The 27,787-nt window shown below is 47.1% G+C and overlaps 1 protein-coding gene and 1 pseudogene across 1 annotated transcript in view; both read right to left on the minus strand.

Annotated features, from left to right (window-relative positions):
* The window catches only part of LOC126212702 (uncharacterized), a 901,304-nt gene that overhangs the window by 441,954 nt on the left and 431,563 nt on the right, over window positions 1-27,787 (minus strand). The window contains exon 5 of the mRNA XM_049940116.1: window positions 20,349-20,415. Within this exon, the coding sequence (XP_049796073.1) occupies window positions 20,349-20,415 (67 nt within the window). The remainder of the gene's footprint in view (window positions 1-20,348; window positions 20,416-27,787) is intronic.
* Window positions 6,829-6,946, minus strand: LOC126214075 (5S ribosomal RNA; annotated as a pseudogene).

Here is a 27,787-nt window from a genome sequence, read left to right on the forward strand (position 1 = left end):
CTACGCTAGTAGCGTGAACTAGCTGGGAGTTTGGGTCGTATGGGGAGTGTGCTCGGATGACCGATTGTGTCTAAGCGACCGCTCGCGTTAAGTAGGAGATGGACCACCCTGTATAAGGTGCGACGACTAAAGATCAGTTCGTTCACGGTGGATGCACGCCAAGTCCGATCGCTTCCAGGAATCCCAAATGGCGAAAAAGGGTTTCATGGGTGAGTGACGCTACGCTAGTAGCGTGAACTAGCTGGGAGTTTGGGTCGTATGGGGAGTGTGCTCGGATGACCGATTCTGTCTAAGCGACCGCTCGCGTTAAGTAGGAGATGGACCACCCTGTATAAGGTGCGACGACTAAAGATCAGTTCGTTCACGGTGGATGCACGCCAAGTCCGATCGCTTCCAGGAATCCCAAATGGCGAAAAAGTGTTTCATGGGTGAGTGACGCTACGCTAGTAGCGTGAACTAGCTGGGAGTTTGGGTCGTATGGGGAGTGTGCTCGGATGACCGATTCTGTCTAAGCGACCGCTCGCGTTAAGTAGGAGATGGACCACCCTGTATAAGGTGCGACGACTAAAGATCAGTTCGTTCACGGTGGATGCACGCCAAGTCTGATCGCTTCCAGGAATCCCAAATGGCGAAAAAGTGTTTCATGGGTGAGTGACGCTACGCTAGTAGCGTGAACTAGCTGGGAGTTTGGGTCGTATGGGGAGTGTGCTCGGATGACCGATTGTGTCTAAGCGACCGCTCGCGTTAAGTAGGAGATGGACCACCCTGTATAAGGTGCGACGACTAAAGATCAGTTCGTTCACGGTGGATGCACGCCAAGTCCGATCGCTTCCAGGAATCCCAAATGGCGAAAAAGTGTTTCATGGGTGAGTGACGCTACGCTAGTAGCGTGAACTAGCTGGGAGTTTGGGTCGTATGGGGAGTGTGCTCGGATGACCGATTGTGTCTAAGCGACCGCTCGCGTTAAGTAGGAGATGGACCACCCTGTATAAGGTGCGACGACTAAAGATCAGTTCGTTCACGGTGGATGCACGCCAAGTCCGATCGCTTCCAGGAATCCCAAATGGCGAAAAAGTGTTTCATGGGTGAGTGACGCTACGCTAGTAGCGTGAACTAGCTGGGAGTTTGGGTCGTATGGGGAGTGTGCTCGGATGACCGATTGTGTCTAAGCGACCGCTCGCGTTAAGTAGGAGATGGACCACCCTGTATAAGGTGCGACGACTAAAGATCAGTTCGTTCACGGTGGATGCACGCCAAGTCCGATCGCTTCCAGGAATCCCAAATGGCGAAAAAGTGTTTCATGGGTGAGTGACGCTACGCTAGTAGCGTGAACTAGCTGGGAGTTTGGGTCGTATGGGGAGTGTGCTCGGATGACCGATTGTGTCTAAGCGACCGCTCGCGTTAAGTAGGAGATGGACCACCCTGTATAAGGTGCGACGACTAAAGATCAGTTCGTCACGGTGGATGCACGCCAAGTCCGATCGCTTCCAGGAATCCCAAATGGCGAAAAAGGGTTTCATGGGTGAGTGACGCTACGCTAGTAGCGTGAACTAGCTGGGAGTTTGGGTCGTATGGGGAGTGTGCTCGGATGACCGATTCTGTCTAAGCGACCGCTCGCGTTAAGTAGGAGATGGACCACCCTGTATAAGGTGCGACGACTAAAGATCAGTTCGTTCACGGTGGATGCACGCCAAGTCCGATCGCTTCCAGGAATCCCAAATGGCGAAAAAGTGTTTCATGGGTGAGTGACGCTACGCTAGTAGCGTGAACTAGCTGGGAGTTTGGGTCGTATGGGGAGTGTGCTCGGATGACCGATTGTGTCTAAGCGACCGCTCGCGTTAAGTAGGAGATGGACCACCCTGTATAAGGTGCGACGACTAAAGATCAGTTCGTTCACGGTGGATGCACGCCAAGTCCGATCGCTTCCAGGAATCCCAAATGGCGAAAAAGTGTTTCATGGGTGAGTGACGCTACGCTAGTAGCGTGAACTAGCTGGGAGTTTGGGTCGTATGGGGAGTGTGCTCGGATGACCGATTGTGTCTAAGCGACCGCTCGCGTTAAGTAGGAGATGGACCACCCTGTATAAGGTGCGACGACTAAAGATCAGTTCGTTCACGGTGGATGCACGCCAAGTCCGATCGCTTCCAGGAATCCCAAATGGCGAAAAAGGGTTTCATGGGTGAGTGACGCTACGCTAGTAGCGTGAACTAGCTGGGAGTTTGGGTCGTATGGGGAGTGTGCTCGGATGACCGATTGTGTCTAACCGACCGCTCGCGTTAAGTAGGAGATGGACCACCCTGTATAAGGTGCGACGACTAAAGATCAGTTCGTTCACGGTGGATGCACGCCAAGTCCGATCGCTTCCAGGAATCCCAAATGGCGAAAAAGTGTTTCATGGGTGAGTGACGCTACGCTAGTAGCGTGAACTAGCTGGGAGTTTGGGTCGTATGGGGAGTGTGCTCGGATGACCGATTGTGTCTAAGCGACCGCTCGCGTTAAGTAGGAGATGGACCACCCTGTATAAGGTGCGACGACTAAAGATCAGTTCGTTCACGGTGGATGCACGCCAAGTCCGATCGCTTCCAGGAATCCCAAATGGCGAAAAAGGGTTTCATGGGTGAGTGACGCTACGCTAGTAGCGTGAACTAGCTGGGAGTTTGGGTCGTATGGGGAGTGTGCTCGGATGACCGATTGTGTCTAACCGACCGCTCGCGTTAAGTAGGAGATGGACCACCCTGTATAAGGTGCGACGACTAAAGATCAGTTCGTTCACGGTGGATGCACGCCAAGTCCGATCGCTTCCAGGAATCCCAAATGGCGAAAAAGGGTTTCATGGGTGAGTGACGCTACGCTAGTAGCGTGAACTAGCTGGGAGTTTGGGTCATATGGGGAGTGTGCTCGGATGACCGATTGTGTCTAACCGACCGCTCGCGTTAAGTAGGAGATGGACCACCCTGTATAAGGTGCGACGACTAAAGATCAGTTCGTTCACGGTGGATGCACGCCAAGTCCGATCGCTTCCAGGAATCCCAAATGGCGAAAAAGGGTTTCATGGGTGAGTGACGCTACGCTAGTAGCGTGAACTAGCTGGGAGTTTGGGTCGTATGGGGAGTGTGCTCGGATGACCGATTGTGTCTAACCGACCGCTCGCGTTAAGTAGGAGATGGACCACCCTGTATAAGGTGCGACGACTAAAGATCAGTTCGTTCACGGTGGATGCACGCCAAGTCCGATCGCTTCCAGGAATCCCAAATGGCGAAAAAGTGTTTCATGGGTGAGTGACGCTACGCTAGTAGCGTGAACTAGCTGGGAGTTTGGGTCGTATGGGGAGTGTGCTCGGATGACCGATTGTGTCTAAGCGACCGCTCGCGTTAAGTAGGAGATGGACCACCCTGTATAAGGTGCGACGACTAAAGATCAGTTCGTTCACGGTGGATGCACGCCAAGTCCGATCGCTTCCAGGAATCCCAAATGGCGAAAAAGTGTTTCATGGGTGAGTGACGCTACGCTAGTAGCGTGAACTAGCTGGGAGTTTGGGTCGTATGGGGAGTGTGCTCAGATGACCGATTGTGTCTAAGCGACCGCTCGCGTTAAGTAGGAGATGGACCACCCTGTATAAGGTGCGACGACTAAAGATCAGTTCGTTCACGGTGGATGCACGCCAAGTCCGATCGCTTCCAGGAATCCCAAATGGCGAAAAAGTGTTTCATGGGTGAGTGACGCAACGCTAGTAGCGTGAACTAGCTGGGAGTTTGGGTCGTATGGGAAGTGTGCTCGGATGACCGATTGTGTCTAAGCGACCGCTCGCGTTAAGTAGGAGATGGACCACCCTGTATAAGGTGCGACGACTAAAGATCAGTTCGTTCACGGTGGATGCACGCCAAGTCCGATCGCTTCCAGGAATCCCAAATGGCGAAAAAGTGTTTCATGGGTGAGTGACGCTACGCTAGTAGCGTGAACTAGCTGGGAGTTTGGGTCGTATGGGGAGTGTGCTCGGATGACCGATTGTGTCTAAGCGACCGCTCGCGTTAAGTAGGAGATGGACCACCCTGTATAAGGTGCGACGACTAAAGATCAGTTCGTTCACGGTGGATGCACGCCAAGTCCGATCGCTTCCAGGAATCCCAAATGGCGAAAAAGTGTTTCATGGGTGAGTGACGCTACGCTAGTAGCGTGAACTAGCTGGGAGTTTGGGTCGTATGGGGAGTGTGCTCAGATGACCGATTGTGTCTAAGCGACCGCTCGCGTTAAGTAGGAGATGGACCACCCTGTATAAGGTGCGACGACTAAAGATCAGTTCGTTCACGGTGGATGCACGCCAAGTCCGATCGCTTCCAGGAATCCCAAATGGCGAAAAAGTGTTTCATGGGTGAGTGACGCAACGCTAGTAGCGTGAACTAGCTGGGAGTTTGGGTCGTATGGGAAGTGTGCTCGGATGACCGATTGTGTCTAAGCGACCGCTCGCGTTAAGTAGGAGATGGACCACCCTGTATAAGGTGCGCCGACTAAAGATCAGTTCGTTCACGGTGGATGCACGCCAAGTCCGATCGCTTCCAGGAATCCCAAATGGCGAAAAAGTGTTTCATGGGTGAGTGACGCTACGCTAGTAGCGTGAACTAGCTGGGAGTTTGGGTCGTATGGGGAGTGTGCTCGGATGACCGATTGTGTCTAAGCGACCGCTCGCGTTAAGTAGGAGATGGACCACCCTGTATAAGGTGCGACGACTAAAGATCAGTTCGTTCACGGTGGATGCACGCCAAGTCCGATCGCTTCCGGGAATCCCAAATGGCGAAAAAGGGTTTCATGGGTGAGTGACGCTACGCTAGTAGCGTGAACTAGCTGGGAGTTTGGGTCGTATGGGGAGTGTGCTCGGATGACCGATTGTGTCTAAGCGACCGCTCGCGTTAAGTAGGAGATGGACCACCCTGTATAAGGTGCGACGACTAAAGATCAGTTCGTTCACAGCTAGCAGAACCTGTTCCGATGATTGTGCGAATGGAGCGGTCTACTGCCTGTCGAATCTCCGGAACAGTTCTGAAGCGAATGCCACGAAGTGGTTCCTTCATCTTCGGAACCAAGTCAAAGTGACGAGGACTAAGTCCGGGGAGTATGGTGGATGGTGCAGTACTTCCCAGTCCCATCGGCCGAACAGAGCAGCCGCAGCTTGCGCTGTATGCGCCCGCGCATTGTCGTGCAAAATGATGGGGCGGGTTGCGCAGAAAGTGTCTCAACTTCTTTCGCAAAGCTGGTCGCAGGTGATGCTCCAAAAACGACCAGCTTTGCGAAAGAAGTGGCGACACTTTCTGCGCAACCCACCCATCATTTTGAACGACAACGCGCGGCCGCATACAACGCAAGCTGTGGCTGCTCAGTTCGGTCGATGGGACTGGGAAGTACTGTACCATCCACCATACTCCCCGGACTAAGTCCTCGGGACTTTGACTTGGTTCCGAAGATGGAGGAACCAGTTCATGGCATTCGCTTCAGAACTGTTCCAGACATTCGACAGGCAGTAGACCGCTCCATTCGCACCATCAACAGAAGACACTCTGCTGACGGTATACTACGCCTTCCACATCGCTGGGAACGGGTTCTACACAACGCTGGTGACTACCTTGAAGGACAGTAACAGGGGCAAACGTGAATCTATTGTGAATAAGTAGTTGCCACTATTTAAGTTCCAACCTTAAATCTTTTATCAGCGTGCACTCCGCTGCAGAGTGAAAATCTCATTATGGAAACATCCCCCAGGCTGTGGCTAAGCCATGTCTCCGCAGTATCCTTTCTTTCAGGAGTGCTAGTTCTGCATGGTTCGCAGGAGAGCTTCTCTAAAGGTTGGAAGGTAGGAGACGAGGTACTGGCAGAAGTAAAGCTGTGAGGAGCGGTCGTGAGTCGTGCTTCGGTAGCTCAGATGGTAGAGCACTTGCCCGCGAAAGGCAAAGGTCCCGAGTTCGAGTCTCGGTCGGGCACACAGTTTTAATGTGCCAGGAAGTTTCATATCAGCGCACACTCCGCTGCAGAGTGAAAATCTCATTCTGGAAAAATTGAAACAGGCGATAAAGGGTTCAGAACTGATTATATTGTGACAGGGAACCAATGGTCGGAAACGGACATTTATCAATTACGTCAGAAGTGCAGAACATGAAGAATTTCGCGAATTTTGTTAGATTCTATACACTTACTACACGCCCAAGTGCCCTAGTGCGGCTTAACAGATGTCGGCAGAAGTCAATATTCAATGATGATGATGTTTGGTTTGTGGGGTGCTCAACTGCGCGTTTGTCAGCACCCATACAAAGTCCCAATGTTTAAACAGCCCAGTCTCGCCATGTTAACGATTGATAAGGACAACACAAACACCCAGTCCCTGGAAAGAGAAAATCTCCAACACGGCCGGGAATCGAACCCGGAATACCGTGATCCGGAGGCAGCAACGCTAGCCACTAGACCACGAACATCGGACATGCACTAATGACCTAAAACATTATGACCACCGGCTAAGTAGCTTGTTTGCCCGGCTTTGGAACGAAATACACCACTCTTTCTGCGTATCAGGGATCCGACAGTTCGTTGGTAGGTTTGTGGAGGTATGTGGCATTAGATGTTTATGCACAGATCATGTAAAAAGCACTCCGTCTTCAGGCCACGAGTGGCCGACCGGGACCATCCGACCGCCGTGTCATCCTCAGTTGAGGATGCGGATAGGAGGGGAGTGGGGTCGGCACACCGCTCTCCTGGTCGTTATGATGGTATTCTTGACCGAAGCCGCTACTATTCGGTCGAGTAGCTCCTCAATTGGCTTCACGAGGCTGAGTGCACCCCGGAAAATGGCAACAGCGCATGGCGGTTCGGACGGTCACCCATCCAAGTGCCGACCACGCCCGACAGCGCTTAACTTCGGTGATCTCACGGGAACCGGTGTAGGCACTGCGGCAAGGCCGTTGCCCACATATCATGTAATCCGGTTAATAACGGGCCGCTGATCTGTGTACGCGGTGACGGCGTCGCATAGGATTTACATCAGGCGAATTTCGTAGCCTAGACATCAATGTGATGCTCCACACACCACTGTGTCACGGTTCTGGTTCCGAGACACGGACAGTTGTACTGCTGAAAGATGACGTCGTCCCCGGGGAAAGACATCAAGCATGACGGGATACAGCTGTTTACAGCTCTAAGCGTGTCTTCGATTACTACCAGATGTCTGATGCAAGCGCAGGAGAATCTCTCTCTTAGCATAAGACAGCTTCCTTCCGCAGCTCGTGGTCGTGCGGTAGCGTCCTCGCTTCTCGCGCCCGGGTTCGATTCCCGGCGGGGTCAGGGATTTTCTCTGCCTCGTGGTGCTTGCGTGTTGTGTGATGTCCTTAGGTTAGTTAGGTTTAAGTAGTTCTAAGTTCTAGGGGACTGATGACCATAGCTGATAAGTCGCATAGTGCTCAGAGAGAGCTTAGCAACCGATGTAAGACAGCTTCCACCAGCTCCGTGGCGCACTGCACGTTTCGAGCCGCCGTTCACCTCGATAGCGGGGTTTGTGGAGACGACCAGCGACGCAGTGTATCAAAAACGTGATTCACCTGAAGAACCGACACGTTTTCCTTGATCGACGGTCGGCTCCCGTGCCGACTGCAATCGCAACTGACGGTGTCGTGCGGTCAACATATGATCACGTAGGGGTCTACATCTACATGGATACTCTGCAAATCACATTTAAGTGCCTGACAGTGGGTGTTGCGGTGCTCCGTTTTCGACATTGTACGACGAACTGTGTGCTCCGACAGACTTGTGCGTGCACCAGCGTTGTGCTCTTTCCGCGGAAACTGCTCTCGTCAGCAATGACGTGTGCTCTGTGTACTAGAGTTCTGGGTACACTGGTGGCAGCTATTTGCGCGTAAATATAAATCCGTACGGGTCGGTTTTCGATATACTGCGTGTCCCAAAGTGCCATCATCTTTGCGCCCTACCAACACATCCAGAAATGGAAGGCATCCATCTTTTTAGATTTCCATCGTGAATTTTCCTGTGGATGCAATTCAGATGATCTAAAAATTCTTTTAATTTGTCTTCACCATGGGGCCACACTACAAACGTGTCGTCAACATACCTCCAAAACACTGTGCGCCTCAAGCTAGTAGATTCCAGCGTCTTCTGTTCGAAGGTCTACCCATGGAGACACCGTCAATCTGTTCATAAAATTCGTTATTGAATTAAAAAAAAGTCGAGGTCAAAACATGTTTAAACAAAGCTGAAATCACTTTATCGAAACTTTTTCCAACGGGAAACAATGATTCAGAAAGAGGAACCTTTGTGAACGACACTACATCGAAACTGACTAACATACTGATTGACATACTAACGCCAGGATATCGAGACGGTGGTTCTTCCAGCTCATAAAGATAATGCCACTGTTTTCAAATGGCTCTGAGCACTGTGGGACTTAACTGCTGAGGTCATCAGTCCCCTAGAACATAGAACTACTTAAACCTAACTAACCTAAGGACATCACACACGGCCATTCCCGAGGCAGGATTCGAACCTGCGACCGTAGCGGTCGCGCGGTTCCAGACTGTAGCGCCTAGAACCGCTCGGCCACTCCGTCCGGCAATGCGTTCATCATATACGTAACTCTGTGGACTTCACTGGCAAACTGAAATCACTCGAACTGATCAATTCTGATGTGTTAGTTTCGATGTAGTGTCGTTGTTCGCAAAGATTCCACTTTCGGAATCATTGTTTCTCATTGGAAAAAGTTTCGATAAAGAGATTTCAGCTTTGTCTAAACATGTTTTGACCTCGACATATTTACAGAGCAGACAAACCTACGAACACCACGTTCTGGCCGGCCGGGGTGGCCGAGCGGTTCTAGGCGCTACAGTTTGGAACTGCGCGACCGCTACGGTCGCAGGTTCGAATCCCGCCTCGAGCATGGATGTGTGTGGATGTCCTTAGGTTAGTTAGGTTTAGGTAGTTGTAAGTTCTAGGGGACTGATGACCTCAGCAGTTAAGTCCCATAGTGCTCAGAGCCATTTGAACCACGGTCTGTGAAGAGTCGTGGACGTCCAACCATTTAGTGCCTTTTGGTGGTTTCACTGTCCGTCCACCTCTTTCCGTAGATAGTCACGACAGTAGCACGCGAACATTCGACCAGCTTCGTCATTTTCGAGATATTCGTTCACATGCTCTGCGTAATAATAATCTGTCCCTGTCAAAACCGCTTATCTCAATGAATTTCCCCATTTTCACCCCATACATTCGCTGGGATGATCCCCCATCCGTGTCATCTCCGCTTACATAATTCTGTTACCGCGTGACGTGCCCACAACGTCACCATGCGGAATCCAACTTCGCGGTGGGCGGTAGTAATAAATGTATCTACTTTGCCCTAATAATTTACATAAAACAACGCTGTTATTGTTGTTCAGGGATGCTGCCTTTTACTTCATGAACGTCGGAAATGCTATTAAAATACACTACTGGCCATTCAAATTGCTACAACAACAAGAAATGCAGATGATAAACGGGTATTCATTGGACAAATATATTATACTAGAGCTGACATGTGATTACATTTTCACGCAATTTGGGTGCATACATCCTGAGAAATCAGTACCCACAATAACCACCTCTGGCATTAATAACGGCCTTGATACGCCTGGGCATTGAGTCAAACTGAGCTCGGATGGCGTGTACAGGTACAGTTGCCCATGCAGCTTCACGACGACACCACAGTTCATCAAGAGTAATGACTGGCGTATTGTGACGAGCCAGTTGCTCGGCCACCATTGACCACACGTTTTCAGTTGGTGAGAGATATGGATAAAGTGCTGGCCAGGGCAGCAGTCGAACATTTTCTGTATCCAGAAAGGCCCCTACAGGACCTGCAACATGCGGTCGTGCATTATCCTCCTGAAATGTAGGGTATCGAATGAAGGGTAGAGACGCGGGTCGTAACACATCTGAAATGTAACGTCCACTGTTCAAACTGCCGTAAATGGGAACAAGAGCTGACCGAGACGTGTAACCAATGGGACCCCATACCATCACGCCGGGTGATACGCCAGTATGGCGATGACTAGTACACTCTTCCAATGTGCGTTCACCGCGATGTCGCCAAACACGGATGCGACCATCGTGATGCAGTAAACTGAACCGCGATCCATCCGAAAAAATGACGTTTTGCCATTCGTGCACCCAGGTTCGTCGTCGAGTACACCATCGCAGGCGCTCCTGTCTGTGATGCAGTGTCAAGGGTAACCGCAGCCACGATCTCCGAGCTGATAGTCCGTGCTGCTGCAAACGTCGTCGAACTGTTCGTGCAGAAGGATGTTGTCTTGCAAACGTGCTCATATGTTGACTCAAGGATCGAGACGTGGCTGCACGATCGGTTACAGCAATGCGGATAAGATGCCTATCATCTCGACTGCTAGTGATACGAGGCCGTTGGGATCCAGCACGGCGTTCCGTATTGCCCTCCTGAAGCCACCGATTCCATATTCTGCTAACAGTCATTGGATCTAGACCAACGCGAGCAGCAATGTCGCGATACGATAAACCGCAATCGTGATAGGCTACAATCCGACCTTTATCAAAGCCGGAAACGTGATGGTACGCATTTCTCCTCCTTACACGAGGCATCACAACAACGTTTCACCAGGCAACGCCGGTCAACTGCTGTTTGTGTATGAGAAATCGGTTGGAAACTTTCCTCGTGTCAGCACGTTGTAGGTGCCTGCACCGCCGCCAAACTTGTGTGAATACTCTGAAAAGCTAATCATTTGCATATCACAGCATCTTCTTCCTGACGGTGAAATTTCGCGTTTGTAGCACGTCATCTTCGTTGTGTAGCAATTTTAATGGCCAGTAGTGTACTTTATGTTAACGTAACGAACGTTACATGGTTATTAAATGCGTTATACTCTGTAGCTGAAACAGCACATCTAAAATTTGACATTGTGAATATGCTGATACACTCCACAAACAAAGTAATTATGCGCGCAGAATACCAAGGTCTGATAGTTCTGACAGCATAAACTGAGATGGTTACTTCTTTCACTGTTGAAAGTATTCTTGTAACCTGTCTGTGTAGACTGAGCGAGGTGGCGCAGTGGTCAGCACACTGGACTCGCATTCGGGAGGACGACGGTTCAAACCCGTCTCTGGCCATCATGATTTAGGTTTTCCGTGATTTTCCTAAATCGTTTCAGGCAAATGCCAGAAGGTTTCTTTGAAAAGGTACGGCCGATTTCCTTCCCAATCCTTCCCTAATCCGAGCTTGTGCTCTGTCTCTAATGACCTCGTTGTCGACGGGACGTTAAACACTTATCTCCACAACTTCCTGTCTGTGTTGCTGCATCTACGCTGGCACATCTAGCTATCCCACCACAGCCTACGTATTTTAATAGCACGGGATACATGGATAAACGTAGCCGCCTTTCACTGTGGTAATTTTGATAATGTTAAGTAGGTCAGAACCAGTCAATTTCCGCAAATTTATTGAACTTAATCTCTATTTGGTTTGTTCTTTTGAAAAGTCTTAAGTTCCTGCCCACAATTTTGTTTTGAGTCGTAACCACTTTCAATGCCACAAGTGCAAATTGCGTTAAAGACGAAGAAGTGGCATTCAAGAAAACAGATTTGAAGCACGACCTTATGTGCGCCAAATAAAATTTTGCCCGAAGTTCGAGGCTACAAGTAACTGGCGGAATCTCTGACAATTACTGAAAAGGTTGAAAAATGTTTGCGATCATCCTGTGGAGCAAAAAAAAAAAAAAAAAAAAAAAAAAAAAAAAAAAAAAAAAAATGGTTCAAATGGCTCTGAGCACTATGGGACTTAACATCTGAGGTCATCAGTCCCCTAGAACTTAGAACTACTTAAACCTAACTAACCTAAGGACAGCACACACATCCATGCCCGAGACAGGATTCGAACCTGCGACCGTAGCGGTCGCGCTGTTCGAGACTGAAGCGCCTAGAACCGCTCGGCCACAACGGCCGGCTCCTGTGGAGAAGTATGTGTTGAAGCAAAATGTCATATGAACAATCGGATTAAACCCTAATTTTGGCTTTATGAAGTTGACTGACAAAAACGTAGATTTTCAAGTTGATCTGACTTTGTCCAAGCTTTATTCGCATAAGTGTGCAACTGTTACTTCTTTTGGCGTAGAACGATCATATTCTGTGTACCTAAATGTTCTGTCTGATAAAAACATGACCCTAAGTGAAGAAAATTAGGAGAAATTTGTTATTCTGTCCTATATTAGAAGAAAACAGATATAAATATAGGAGTGATTTTTGCCAATGCATAATTTTATTGTTTTACTGCCTCACTGTGGATGTTTAATGATACGAGATGCAGTACTGCATGCATGTTTTACGATTTGGTAGTGTACACAAACCCAGGATGTATTTATTGCAGCTTGTCTTAAACCTACGCCACTCGCAACCAGATATTCGTCGTATAGAAGCTGACAATGTGGAGAGAAAAATCAGGCTTAATAGGAAAACCATACGCTACAAGGCCACGTTCCAGTAACTCCAAGGTTGATGTCCTGAAGAAGTTACCAGAAGAACAATTCAGTTTTGTAAACAACAGCAGCTGCAGCAAGAAAACAATTTTAGTTCTCACGGCTTGACACTAATCCTCCCACTTGCATCAACAGAACTGGGTCCTGTGATAAGTCACTCAACCGTGTTGGTCCTGCAGTCGAGAAGGTACAGGAGTAACTTCCAGAAATGGTGCTTCGCTTTGGATACCACAAACTGTGGCTGCAGAGAACCACAGACCATGGGGCACCTACTGGATTGTCAGCTATGTCCTGCATATTGCACAGAAGAAGGTCTTCTGCCTGCAACACCCAGTGCAACTGAAGTTGCAAGGCTTTGTTCAAGAATAGTGTAGCTTGATAATTCTTTCATTCTTTGTAATTGAAATTACAATGTATTATTTTCTCACTCTAATAAATAACACCAGTGTTGTTCCGTGTCAACACACAATGCATACAGCACAGTAAATATTGCCATGGCATCATTTCATTTCGCACCAACTATTTAACAGCACACACGGCCCTTTCGGTGTATCAACATCTAAGCACGTTTTTAGTTCCGTACGAGCAACATCTTATTTATTTTCATTTTGGCCCCGCAACTGTTGCAGATGCTCTTGCACACGAATGGGCTACGTCCGCTAGAAGTCATAACTTGTAGAAATGGTCAGCTATGTTATAGGTATTAGAATAAATTACACATCGCTGCTTTCAAGTCACCAGTGAACGAAGCGTATTCGTGCTTGTTTGTACAGAAACCAGATGGCAGTTATAAGAGTCGAGGGGCATGAAAGGGAAGCAGTGGTTGGGAAAGGAGTGAGACAGGGTTGTAGCCTCTCCCCGATGTTATTCAATCTGTATATTGAGCAAGCAGTAAAGGAAACAAAAGAAAAATTCGGAGTAGGTATTAAAATCCATGGAGAAGAAGTAAAAACTTTGAGGTTCGCCGATGACATTGTAATTCTGTCAGAGACAGCAAAGGACTTGGAAGAGCAGTTGAACGGAATGGACAGTGTCTTGAAAGGAGGATATAAGATGAACATCAACAAAAGCAAAACGAGGATAATGGAATGTAGTCCAATTAAATCGGGTGATGCTGAGGGAATTAGATTAGGAAATGAGACACTTAAAGTAGTAAAGGAGTTTTGCTATTTAGGGAGTAAAATAACTGATGATGGTCGAAGTAGAGAGGATATAAAATGTAGACTGGCAATGGCAAGGGAAGTGTTTCTGAAGAAGAGAAATTTGTTAACATCGAGTATAGATTTAAGTGTCAGGAAGTCGTTTCTGAAAGTATTTGTATGGAGTGTAGCCATGTATGGAAGTGAAACATGGACGATAACCAGTTTGGACAAGAAGAGAATAGAAGCTTTCGAAATGTGGTGCTACAGAAGAATGCTGAAGATACGGTGGGTAGATCACGTAACTAATGAGGAGGTGTTGAATAGGATTGGGGAGAAGAGAAGTTTGTGGCACAACTTGACTAGAAGAAGGGACCGGTTGGTAGGACATGTTTTGAGGCATCAAGGGATCACAAATTTAGCATTGGAGGGCAGCGTGGAGGGTAAAAATCGTAGAGGGAGACGAAGAGATGAATATACTAAGCACATTCAGAAGGATGTAGGTTGCAGTAGGTACTGGGAGATGAAGAAGCTTGCACAGGATAGAGTAGCATGGAGAGCTGCATCAAACCAGTCACAGGTCTGAAGACCACAACAACAACAACATCGCGAAATCTTAGTTAAGTTCCCTATTTTGCAACAACTGCTATAAAAACGGATCATGTTAATTTCCAGTTTCGCCAATAGCTTTTGCCGATGATTCGCGTTCTTGCACGAGAGTTGGCTACGTCCATTAAAGATCAGAATTTGTGGAAATGAACACCCGTTTGACAGATATTATAAGAAATGACACATTGTTGCATTCCAGTCAATGTGCAACAATGCTTCCAAATACGTATTGTTGTGTCCTGATGAAGTTTTCCATTTCGCAACCGTTGATTTAATAACAATAGAAAAAATAGGCCTTTTCCGTGTAAGATTATCTGTGGATAAAATCTCCTGAACATTTAACCTTTCTCAGTTTCTTAAAAAAGAAATAAACCAAGAAAATAACTAACTAAAAATGGATGGGCGATAAAAGCAGATTAAAACTAAAACCACTAATTTCCTGCAACTACTGCCTATATTCCTCTAAAACAAAAGCAGAAAAAGCGAAAAATAAGTAAACAATGCTAAGCGTAGTATCTTTGGACGACCCACCATCAACTGTTATCATGTTGACATTCACTTTTCTTTCTTTTTTTCTGTCGCGTGTGTTCAACTGGTATATATTTCTTTAATTTTTCTGTGGATTTGTTTGTTTTCAATCCTCAGTAAATAAGGTGGCGGGTTTGTATCGGAAGTCTGTGCGTCGCTGATTCATTCCTGTAACTTCGGTTGCCACCTTAAGTTTGCCTCGCTGTCCACTCGCGAACGGAAGAAGGATGCGCACTCGCTACCGACACGAGTGCGGTGTCAAGCATCTTGCGGCGGAGGACCCGAAGCCCGCGCGCGGAGACACGAGAAAAATCACGCGTGCGAAGTCCAGCAGCGTAGGACCCAGCGAAGTCTAGGATTACCACCATCCGCCTCGGACGCCGAGCGCAAACTGACGCGCCGAGTTATGTCGCACGCTGCTGTTGCGAAGCGTGCCGCGTGGCGGCGGTAGCGTCGCGCAACCGCAGCGCTGCCTTGCGGCAGGCACGACAACTACTGGCGGCCGCTCTGGCGGGGTCGCCTCGTTTGCGGACGGGATTTAATTGCAGCGTGTGACGTCACATAATTCACGGTTAGGTGGGGACAATGGGCCAGACGGATGATTCACACAGCCTGTTTGTTGCTGCGGCGGGCCTCTTAACAGCATGCGAGCTACAGATTAACACATGCGCTCCGCCTACGCAGCGCGCATGCAAATAGATCCGCGAGTCCATTACATGTGTTTACTAAAGATGGGCAAACACGTTTATCTCTGGGATCTAGTTTGCTGGTGGCGTGTTCTTTTTGGGATCGGTCCATTTTCACTCATTCACCGTTCCTTTTTTTTATCTAATTATGTAGTACTGCTATATGGGGTTGCAAAAAGTCAAAATGGAAAACTAAAAGCAGGCAACCGTACAAAACAGCAAGAGCGTACTATCAATGCTACATGGGAAGAAGGGAAGGACGTGGGAGGGCATTGATATTAAGTTTTGCGGGTGCAACTTCGGACTGTACAAGGTTTGTACGGAAAATACGTATAAAAGTTGAATAATGTTTTTATGTTACAAGTTGCAGTCACCGCCAAGTGGGACTACTGCTGTAATGAATCCCATCAACGTTCAGCACTCTGCGTGAAGGTGGGAGTGTGCGGCAGCTTGTTGACAGTCACCCTTTTTCACCTGCCGTCGGCATGAAGCTCTCTCTGATTGAGGAACAGCGCATCAACATCAAGTTTCTTGCAAAGCTAGGCAAGAACAGCCGTGAGATTTTTGAGTGTTTGGAACAGGTTTACGGAGACAATTCTCTGAAGGAACCGACCGTGAACAAGTGGTTAAAAAGGTTCCGGGATGGCCGAGAAGAAGTGAACGGTGACCCTCGCCCAGGACGCCCGTCGACATCGAGTTCCGATGCAAATGTTGAACGAATTCGGGCTTGTGTTCTTTAAGACCGTAGATTGACAGTCGGAATGATTGCTGACGAACTGTCAATCCCCAAAACTATCGTTCACGAAATCCTGACAAAAACACTTGAAATGAAGAAATTGTGTGCGAAAATCGTACCGATGCTCTTGACGCCAGAACAGAAAGCAAAGAGGGTCGAGTGCTGTGAGGATTGGTTGGAAACAGAGGAACGAGGGGACTTTCTCAACCGAGTCATCACCGGAGACGAGTCCTGGTTTTACGAATTCGATATGGAGCTCAAAGCGAGGAATGGAAACTAGCTGGAGAACCGAGAACAAAAAAGTCGCGAAAATCGAGGTCCAATGTGAAGACAATGTTGATTGTTTTCTTTGATTCTACGGGCATTGTTCACAAGGAATTTGTCCCTCCCGGCCAGAGAGTGAACGTAAATTTTTACGTTGAAGTTCTCACACATGTCAGAGCTCGTGTGGCCCCAGTTCGACCGGAGTTGGCAAAAGGAGGCAGGTGGATCCTTCATCACGACAATGCGCCAGCACATACGTCGCTCGTTGTGCGCAAGTTTTTGGCTCACCGTGACAGACCACCCGCCTTATTCACCCGATTTAGCCCCGTGTGACTTCTTCATGTTTCCGAAATGCAAAATGGTGCTTCTGGGGCGGCACTTGGGAGATGTGGAAGCCATCAAGGCGGAAACGACACGGCAACTGAACAACATCACAACTGAAGACTTTCAGCAATGTTATCAACAGTGGAAACGGCGTTGGCAGAAGTGTATCGCGTCTCAGGGCGAGTACTTTGAAGGAGACCATATTGCAATACCTGAATAATTGCAAAATAAAGTTATTATTCAACTCTTATACGTATTTTCCGGACAAACCTCGTATAATGGATGAGGAAACTCTTCTCGGGAGCGCAAAATTGTGTGAAGCTTTGCGTTGTCATGGAGTTAAAAGTTGTCTGCATTTTTGTGGTGACGAACACGATGAAGTAGTTTCTTCAATTTTCTAAGAGTACAACGGTACACTTCATAGTTGATCGTTGCATGATGAGGGATGACATCAAACAAAATACCCACTTCAGGTGTCAAGCCGGCCGCGGCAGTCTAGCGGTTCTAGGCGCTCAGTCCGGAACCGCGGGACTGCTACGGTCGCAGGTTCGAATCCTGCCTCGGGCATGGATGTGTGTGATGTCCTTAGGTTAGTTAGGTTTAAGTAGTTCTAAGTTCTAGGGGACTGATGACCACAGATGTTAAGTCCCATAGTGCTCAGAGCCATTTGAACCAATTTTTTCAGGTGTCAAGAGACCGTCAACAGACTTAACCGAATGTTGGGACGAAGACTATGGTTGTGCTATTTTTTGTACAGGGTGTTTCAAAAATGACATCACGAGTTTAAAAATTCATATAAATTCATTGAAAGAAGATATAGAGCTGGGTTTAGCGTTATTTTGTAGGGAAACACATCAAGATTTTTGCCTTAAACTAAAGGTGTATGTGGCTTCCGTTGATTATCCTGCACACATCCCACCGGAAGTCCATTTCTTCCCAGCCAGGTGTAACTTGCTCAGTGGCCGGGTCAATTTTTGCTGTCAGTTCACGCAGAGAAGCCTGCAAAGGAGGTATAAATACAATATCTTTGATCTACATCTACATGTGCATGGATACTCTGCAAATCAGGTGTACCTTGCTCAGTGGCGGTGTAAATTCTTGCTCTACGTTCACGTAGAGAAGCCTGCAAAGGAGGTATAAATACAATATCTTTGATCTACATCTGCATGGATACCCTGCAAATCACATTTAAGTGCCTGGCAGAGGGTTCATCGAACCTCCTTCACAATTCTCTATTATTCCAATCTCGTATAGCGCGCGGGAAGAATGAACACCTATATCATTCCGTACGAGCTCTGATTGCCCTTATTTTATCGTGGTGATCGTTTCTCCCTATGCAGGTCGGTGTCAACAAAATATTTTCGCATTAGGAGGAGAAAGTTGGTGATTGGAATTACCACACACACACTGATGCCCGAGGGAGGACTCGAACCTCCGCCGGAACCAGCAGCTCAGTCCAGGACTGCAGCGCTTTAGACCGCTCGGCTAGTCCCACGTGGCTGCAAAACACAATTCCAACGTTCATGGAAAGAGAAAAGTTCACTTTTTTATGCATTCAGTGTGAGCTCCATGTGTTAGACGACAAATACCAAAACGGTGGCTTATTTCCTAACACACACGAAGCAGCTGGTCTCTCGTTATCGAATTCACACCTTCAATAACGCGACGCTAGATTGGATGAGGAGCAGATGATGAACTTCATCTCCTATGGCTTTACATTCTGTAGCCCTCACATCTTGTGACTTTTATCAGTCCCCCCCCCCTTACCCCCCCCCCCCCCCCCCCGCACCACTATGCCTCGCACTCTTGAAAGTCTGCAACATCGCATTGTCGAAGCTGGCAATTGGGTGACGAGAGCAGCTACTTCGTGTGTGGTAGGAAAAGAGTCACAGTCTCGATATTTGTCGTGTAACACGTGGTGCTCACGTTGAATGCACAAAACTTTCAACTTTTCTCTTTCCAGGAACGTCGGAATTGTGTTTCTACCTTTTGTAGTTTGGAAGCAATCAATTCTTTTTGAATAGCCCTTTATATGAAGTTACGAGGGTCACTCCAAAAGAAATGCACACTATCTTTTTTAAAATCAACCTTTTATTCTACATGTTTGAAAGTTTTACAGTGTGTAGATACATCCTTTAAGAATTCATTTCTCCACATAACTTCCATCCCTCTCAACTGCCTTACGCCATCTTGTAACCAGCACGGTAAAATTCTGGACCAACCTGTTGGAGCCACTGTTTGGCAGCGTGCACAAGGGAGTCATCATCTTCAAACGTTGTTCCACGAAGAGAGTCTTTCAGTTTCCCAAAGAGATGATAGTCACGTGGAGCCAGGTCAGGACTGTAAGGCGGGTGTTTGTGTTGTCCAGCCGAGTTTTGTGATCGCTTCCACGGTTGTTTGACTGACATGTGGCCGTGCATTGTAGTGCAACAGCGAAACATCCTGCTTTTTCCGATGTGGTCGAACACGACTCAGTCGAGCTTGAAGTTTCTTCATTGTCGTCACATATGCGTCAAAATTTATGGCGGTTCCACTTGGCACGATGTCCACAAGCAAGAGTCCTTCGGAATCGAAAAACACCGTAGCCATAACTTTTCCAGCAGAAGGTGTGGTTTTCAAATTTTTTTTTTTTTTTGGTGTATTTGCACGATGCCACTGCATTGATTGCCTCTTCGTCTCTGATGAAAAATGATGGAGCCATGTTTCATCACCTGTCACAATTTTTCCAAGAAATTCATCTCCACTATTCTCGTACTGTTCTAAAAGTTCGCCGCATACCGTTTTTCTTGTTCCTTTGTGAGCCACTGTCAACATCCTGGGAACACACCTGGCACAAACATTTTTTAACGCCAACATTTTCAATATTCTGCAAACACTTCCTTCCCCTATCACAACGTAGCGTGACAATTCGTTCACTGTGATGCGTCTGTCAGCAGTCCCCAATTCGTTAACTCTCTGCACATTGTCTGGAGTGTGTGCAGTACGAAGCCTGCCGCTGCGAGGACAATCCTCAATATTGCCGTGCCCGCTTTCGTCACGTAACCTGCTTGCCCACCGACTAACTGTACTGCGATTGACAGCAGCATCTCCGTACACCTTTTTCAACCTCTAGTGGATGATTCCCACTGTCTCGTTTTCACAGGACAGAAATTCTACGATAGTACGTTGCTTCTGACGAACGTCAAGTGTAGCAGCCGTCTTGAAGACATGCTGTGACGGCGCCACTCACGGGAACAGGTTGAACTAAGTTTGAAAACAAGCGGGAAGGATGTATCTACACACTGTAAAACTTTCACACATGCTGAATGAAAACTGTATTATTACAAAAATAGTGTGCATTTCTTTTGGAGTGACCCTCGAATAACTAAAAGGAGAAACGTGCAATAAGAAAAGGAACATAAAGGAAAAAATCTGGAAGAAGCTTTTGTGTGCGTCAGGAAACTTTCGATCCAGCTGCGTTGTTATGTACAGATGAGACACTTTCGCACCTCTGGCACTGCAGGGTAAGAAAACAATTGGAGTCTTCCTCTGCTGTACTCACCTTGGAGAAGACGTCGTGCCAGAAGCCCCTGGAGAAGAGGGTGCTGGATTCCGAATTCTGTCGCATCCTGCAACAAACACGTAGTTACCAGTTACTCCGAAATAAGTGGTTGTTGTCACGTCAATACATAGACTACCAGTAATAACATACTCCGGTCAAAAATATGCGGACAGTTACTAGCGGTCATTAGTGCAGGGCGTGTGACCTTCGCCTTGAACCCTGCACTTTCAGCGAGGTATCTGAAAGTCTGCAGAGGAATTTTCTATCAGTCTTTCTCAAGAGACAAAACTAGGGAGGCTAATGATGTTTTACTATAACTTACACATGTTGTTGGGGCGATATATACAGGGTGGTCCATTGATAGTGACCGGGCCAAATATCTCACGAAATAAGCATCAAACGAAAAAACTACTAAGATCGAAACTTGTCTAGCTTGAAGGGGGAAAGCAGATGGCGCTACGGTTGGCCCGCTAGATGGCGCTGCCATAGGTCAAACGGATATCAACTGCGTTTTTTTTTAAATAGGAACCCCCAATTTTATTACATATTCGTGCAGTACGTAAAGAAATATGAATGTTTTCGTTGGACCACTTTTTTCGCTTTGTGGTAGATGGCGCTGTAATAGTCACAAACATATGGTTCACAATTTTAGACGAACAGTTGGTAACAGGTAGGTTTTTTAAATTAAAATACAGAACGAAGGTACGTTTCAACATTTTATTTCGGTTGTACCAATGTGATACATGTACCTTTCTGATAATATTTCTGAGAACGCTGCTGTTAGAGTGTGCTTACCTGTAAATGCTCAAAATGATGTCCGTCAACCTCAATGCATTTGGCAATACGTGTAACGACATTCCTCTCAACAGCGAGTAGTTCGCCTTCCGTAATGTTCGCACATGCATTGGCAATTCGCTGACGCATGTTATCAGGCGTTGTCGGTGGATCACGATAGCAAATATCCTTCGACTTTCCCCACAGAAAGAAATCCGGGGACGTCAGATCCGGTGAACGTGCGGGCCACGGTATGGTGCTTCGACGACCAATCCACCTGTCATGAAATATGCTATTCAATACCGCTTCAACCGCACGCGAGCTATGTGCCGGACATCCATCATGTTGGAAGTACATCGCTATTCTGTCATGCAGTGATCTTCAACTAAGAATGAGATTTTCACTCTGCAGCGGAGTGTGCGCTGATATGAAACTTGTGAATCGTGCTTGGGTAGCTCAGTTGGTAGAGCACTTGCCCGCGAAAGGCAAAGGTCCCGAGTTTGACTCTCGGTCCGGCACACAGTTTTAATATGCCAGTAAGTTTCATCTTGTAGTAACATCGGTACAACATTACGTAGAAAATCAGCATACATTGCATGATTAGATTGCCATCGATAAAATGGGGGCCAATTGCCCTTCCTCCCATAAAGCCGTACCATACATTAACCCGCCAAAGTCGCTGATGTTCCACTTGTCGCAGCCATAGTGGACTTTCCGTTGCCCAATTGTGCATATTATGTCGGTTTATGTTACTGCTGCCGGCCGCGGTGGCCGTGCGGTTCTGGCGCTGCAGTCCGGAACCGCGGGACCGCTACGGTCGCAGGTTCGAATCCTGCCTCGGGCATGGGTGTGTGTGATGTCCTTAGGTTAGTTAGGTTTAAGTAGTTCCAAGTTCTAGGGGACTTATGACCTAAGATGTTGAGTCCCATAGTGCTCAGAGCCATTTGAACATTTTTTATGTTACTGCTGTTTGTGAATGACGCTTCGTCGCTAAATAGAACGCGTACAAAAAATCTGTCATCGTCCCGTAATTTCTCTTGTGCCCAGTGGGAGAACTGTACACGAGGTTCAAAGTCGTCGCCATGCAATTCCTGGCGCATAGAAATATGGTACGGGTGCAATCGACGTTGATGTAGCATTCTCAACACCGACGTTATTGAGATTCCCGATTCTCTCGCGCAATTTGTCTGCTACTGATGTGCGGATTAGCCGCGACAGCAGCTAAAACACCTACCTGGGCACCATCATTAGTTGCAGGTCGTGGTTGGCGTTAGACATGTCGCTGAACACTTCCCGTTTTTTAAATAACGTAACTATCCGGTGAACGGTCCGGACACTTGGATGATGTCGTCCAAGATACCGAGCAGCATACATAGCACCCGCCCGTTGGGCATTTTGATCACAATAGCCATACATCAACACGATATCTACCTTTTCCGCTATTGGTAAACGGTCCATTTTAACACGGGTAATGTATCACGAAGCAAATACCGTCCGCACTGGCAGAATGTTACGTGATACCACATACTTATACCTTTGTGACTATTACAGCGCCATCTATCACAGAGCGAAAACAGTGGACCAACTAAAACATCCATATTTCTTTATGTACTACACGAATATGCAATAAAAAAATGGGTGTTCCTATTTTTAAAAAAAACGCAGTTGATATCCGTTTGACCTATGGCACCGCCATCTAGCGGGCCAACCATAGCGCCATCTGGTTTCCCCTTTCACGCTAGACGAGTTTCGTTCTTTGTAGTTTTTTCGGTTGACGCTTATTTCGTGAGATATTCGGCCCGGTCGCGATCAATGGACCACCCTGTATATAGCCTATGTGCACATCCTTATCCGATGACTTTTGTTGACCAATGGACCACCCTGTATATAGCCTATGTGCACATCCTTATCCGATGACTTTTGTTGACCAATGGACCACCCTGTATATAGCCTATGTGCACATCCTTATCCGATGACTTTTGTTACCTCATTGTAGTACACCCAAACGCACAACTGAACAGGCGCCATACTAGGCAGCTGGTGGCTATTTTTGGGAAGCAGCTATTGTCTCCCCTCCTCCCGCAGTGACAGCCGCCACGTGATTCGACCGCTCCACCCCAAATTATTCGCGCGCCCAGCCCCTCGATAACCCGACCGCTCTATTATCTGGCCCTTCCAGCCCAGCTCACCCGCACACAGAATGTCACACTTCCCCGCTCCCGGGACTCGCGTCGGGCGAAAGTCCGAAGAGGCTCCAATATTTCCGGCACGATAGCCCCGGTGACGTGCTCCTGTCCGCATTGGCCAGGTCTCAAAGTACCAGCCGTCCAATTGCGTGGCGCTGCTATCTCGACGGCCGGGCTGCTAATGAACTTGTGTCGACTCTACTTGCGACCGTCCACTGTATACTTGCCTCATCTGACAGCTACGTTTGCTCTGCATCCAAACCCACCCAAAATACACTACTGGCCATTAAAATTCCTACACCAAGAAGAAATGCAGATGATAAACGGGTATTCATTGGACAGACATATGATACTAGAACTGACATGTTGCTTACAATTCCACGCAATTTGGCTGCATAGATCCTGAGAAATCAGTACCCAGAACAACCACCTCTGGACGTAATAACGGGCTCGATACGGCTGGGCATTGAGTCAAACAGAGCTTGGATGTCGTGAACAGGTACAGCTGCCCGTGCACCTTAAACACGATACCACAGTTCATCAAGAATAGTGACTGGCGTATTGTGACGAGCCAGCTGCTCGGCCACTATTGACCAGATGTTTTCATTTGGTGAGAGATCTGGAGAATGTGCTGGCAGGGGCAGCAGTCGAACATTTTCTGCATCCAGAAAGGCCCGCGCAGGACCTGCAACATCCGGTCGTGCATTATCCTGCTGAAATGTAGGGTTTCGCAGAGATCGAATGAAGGGTAGAGCGACAGGTTGTAACACATCTGAGGTGTAACGTCCACTGTTCTAAGTGTCGTCAATGCGAGCAAGCGGTGACCGAGACGTGTAACCGATGGCACCCCGTACCATCACGCCGGGTGATACACCAGTATGGGGATGACGAATACACGCTCCCAATGTGCGTTGACCGCGATGTCACCAGACACGGATACAACCGTCATGATACTGTAAACAGAACCTGGATTCATCCGAAAAAATGACGTTTTGCCATTCGTGCTCCCAGGTTCGTCGTCGAGTACAGCATCGCAGGCGCTCCTGTCTGTGATGCAGCGTCAAGGGTAACCGCAGCCACGGTCTCTGAGCTGATAGTCCGTGCTGCTGCTAGCGTCATTGAACTGTTGGTGCACATTGTTGTTGTCTTGCAAACGTCCCCATCTGTTGACTCAGGGATCGAGACATGGCTGCACGATTCGTTACAGCCGTGCGGATAAGATGCCTGTCATCTCGACTGCTAGTGATACGAGGCCGTTGAGATCCAGCACGGCGTTCCGTATTACGCTCCTGAATCCACCGATTCCATATTCTGATAACAGTCATTGGTTCTCGACCAATGCGAGCAGCAATGTCGCGATACGATAAACCGCAATCGCGATAGGCTACAATCCGACCTTTATCAAAGTCGGAAACGTGATGGTACGCATTTCTCCTCCTTACACGAGGCAACACAATAACGTTTCACCAGACAACGCCGGTCAACTGCTGTTTGTGTATGAGAAATCGATTAGAAACTTTCCTCATGTCAGCACATTGTAGGTGTCGCCACTGGTGCAAACCTTGTGTGAATGCTCTGAAAAGCTAATCATTTGCATATCACAGCATATTCTTCCTGCTGTTTAAATTTCGCGTCTGTACCACGTCATTTTCGTGGTGTAGCAATTTTAATGGCCAGTAGTGTAAACGCAAAATACATATAAGAGAGGGTCCCCAAAAAAACCGGAATAATTTTTTCAAAGCCGTATATTTTCATATTGTTTACAAAACAAACTTATCCTGTACAAAATGCTCTGAAATACAACCAAAACATTTATCCCACCTGTGTTTCCACTGTGCGAAACATTTCTTGTAGTAATCTTTAGAAATGGCTGACAGCTGCTCGCTCATGTATCTCTCTCTCTCTCTCTTTTTTCAATGTTGTCATATCGTTGTCCTTTCGCGCACCTTCTTATGCATGGAAATAAGAAAAAGTCTGACGGAGCCGGGTCAGGCAAGTAATGTGCATAGGGCAGTAGAACCGTGTCATTTTCAGCCAAAAAACTGTCTAACAGAGATGGCTGTGTGTGCAGTTGTGTTGTCGTAGTGAAAGAACCAGTCTCCTGTCTGCCACAAATTGGGTCTTTTTTGACGAACAGCATTGCGCAATTTTCTTAAAACCTCCAAATAAAAGGCTTGATTCACGGTCTAACTTGGGGGAACAAACTCTGAAAGAACTACGCCCTTGGCATCGAACAGGGGCAGCGGCAAGGGGAGGGGGGGGGGGATGCTAAGGGGGCTATTGCCCCCCCCCCCCCAAATGGAATATCATATTACACTGGATAAAATGACTTCAGTAATCATCGAATATATTACTTTAACACATTCACTCAGTTTTTTCATAATTATGTAGCAATATAGGTTGCAATATATTTCAAATACATTTTATAAGAGAATAAGAGCGGCAAATAGCTTACTATCTAAACCAATAAGTATCATTTAATTTAAAATGGTCGTCTTATTATTTATTAACACACATTGGATGTATATTAATATACAAGTACCACTCACAATAATGAAAGCTAAATATGCCGGGTATGCTTGCCAACACTTATAATTGTTAACCCCAGACAAAAACTTCGAAATCGCCGGACATCTCGTGTTATTTTCCGGGGCACACACATTCTGTAGACACGCTTTTACCCTGAACTCCAAAATTTTGAGAAACTCCAAATTTGTCGGACCCGAACTCTCCTTTTGTTTAGCGATGTTCCATTCCCTCAACCATAGAATCGCCCCCGGCATCAAAGAAGCAAATCAGCATAGTTTTGTGGTTTGATGGCTGATTTGACTTGACGACATTTTTTTGGACGGAGTGATGATGACGTCTACCATTGGCTTTATTGTTTTGTTTCTGGGTCGTAACCATAGCACTATGACATCACCAGTAAATGACCTTTCGTCAGAAAATCGGGGTCAGTTTCGAGAAGTTGTTTCAAAACACGTGCTTCAACCCGACGTTCCTTTTGACTGTCAGTCAGAGCACATGGAACAAACTTGGCAGCAACCTTTTTGATTCCCAAATCTTCCGTTAAAATTCGCTGACCGAGCTCCAAGATAACCCACAAATCTCTCACAGTTGGTCAATTGTCTGTTGACAGTCTGTGAGCACATGTTCTCGAATTTTTTCCAACATTTTCGTCGATTCAGGCAGTTGATGGACGTCCAGAGCGAAGTTTCTCATCAATCGACATGCCGTCATTTTTAAATCGAGCAAACTACTCGTACATTTGAGTTTTCCCCTTAGTGTCATTTCGATACGCCGTTTTCAATAATACGACAGTTTCAGCTGCGTTTTTACCGAGTAGAAAACAAATTTTCACAGCTGCACGTTGTTCACTTGAACTTGCCATCATCAAAAACGAACAAGAACAAAACAGTGCTAGCAAAAACAATCACTGCATATCAACAGAACAAGCCAAATCTACAACACAGGCGTCGCTGAACTGGCAATGAGCTGCGGTATTCACTTCTAACGGCAGCAAGGCGTACCACACAAGCTCCGCCCACGGCACTTATTTTTTTTGTTTTTTTTGTAGACCCCATTGTATTAAAAAAAAATTCGCTTGACACCTTCCACTCCTTCGAATCTGTGTAAGCGTAGACCAGATGTGGTTTGGTTCCAAAGAAATGGTATTGACAGCAATGGAGAGATATATACCATATAAACTAATACGAGATGATACTGTTACCACATGGTACACAAAACTGGTCAGAGCACTATTGCAGAAGCAACCAAAAGAAACATGCCAAATTTAAACGAACATAAAATCTCCGAAATTAAAGCCGGCCGCTGTGGACGAGCGGTTCTAGGCGCTTCAGTCTGGAACCACGCGACTGCTACGGTCGCAGGTTCGAATCGTGCCTCGGGCATGGATGTATGTGATGTCCTTAAGTTAGTTAGGTTTAAGTAGTTTTGAGTCTAAGGAAGTGATGACCTCAGATGTTAAGTCCCATAGTGCTTAGAGCCATTTGAACAATTTTTTTCCAAAATTAAATGTTTTACAGAAGCTCCAAGCAGCGTGAACTTCAATGCAAGATGCTTTTAATAGTTACCACAACGAAACTCAGAATTGAAATGTGGCAGAAAACCCACAGAGATTCTGGTCGTATGTAAAGTACACAAGCAGGAAGACACAATCAGTTCATTCACGGTAGCAATGGTAATATTACTGATGACAGTGCCTCAAAGCAGAGTTACTAAACACGGTATTCTGAAATTCCTTCACCACAGAAGGCGAAGTAAATATATCAGAATTCCGATCAAGAACAGCAGCTAACACGAGTAACTTAGAATCAGATATATTTCGTGGAGGAAAGCAGCTTAGAACATTTGAGAAAGGCAAGGTTGCCGGTCCATATTCCAGTCAGGTTCCTTTCATAATGTGCTGATATAACAGCTCCACGCTTCCAAATCATGTGCAACGACAGATCCGTACCC

The sequence above is a fragment of the Schistocerca nitens genome, chromosome 11, assembly GCF_023898315.1.
Source record: "Schistocerca nitens isolate TAMUIC-IGC-003100 chromosome 11, iqSchNite1.1, whole genome shotgun sequence".
Taxonomy (NCBI): Eukaryota; Metazoa; Arthropoda; class Insecta; order Orthoptera; family Acrididae; genus Schistocerca; species Schistocerca nitens.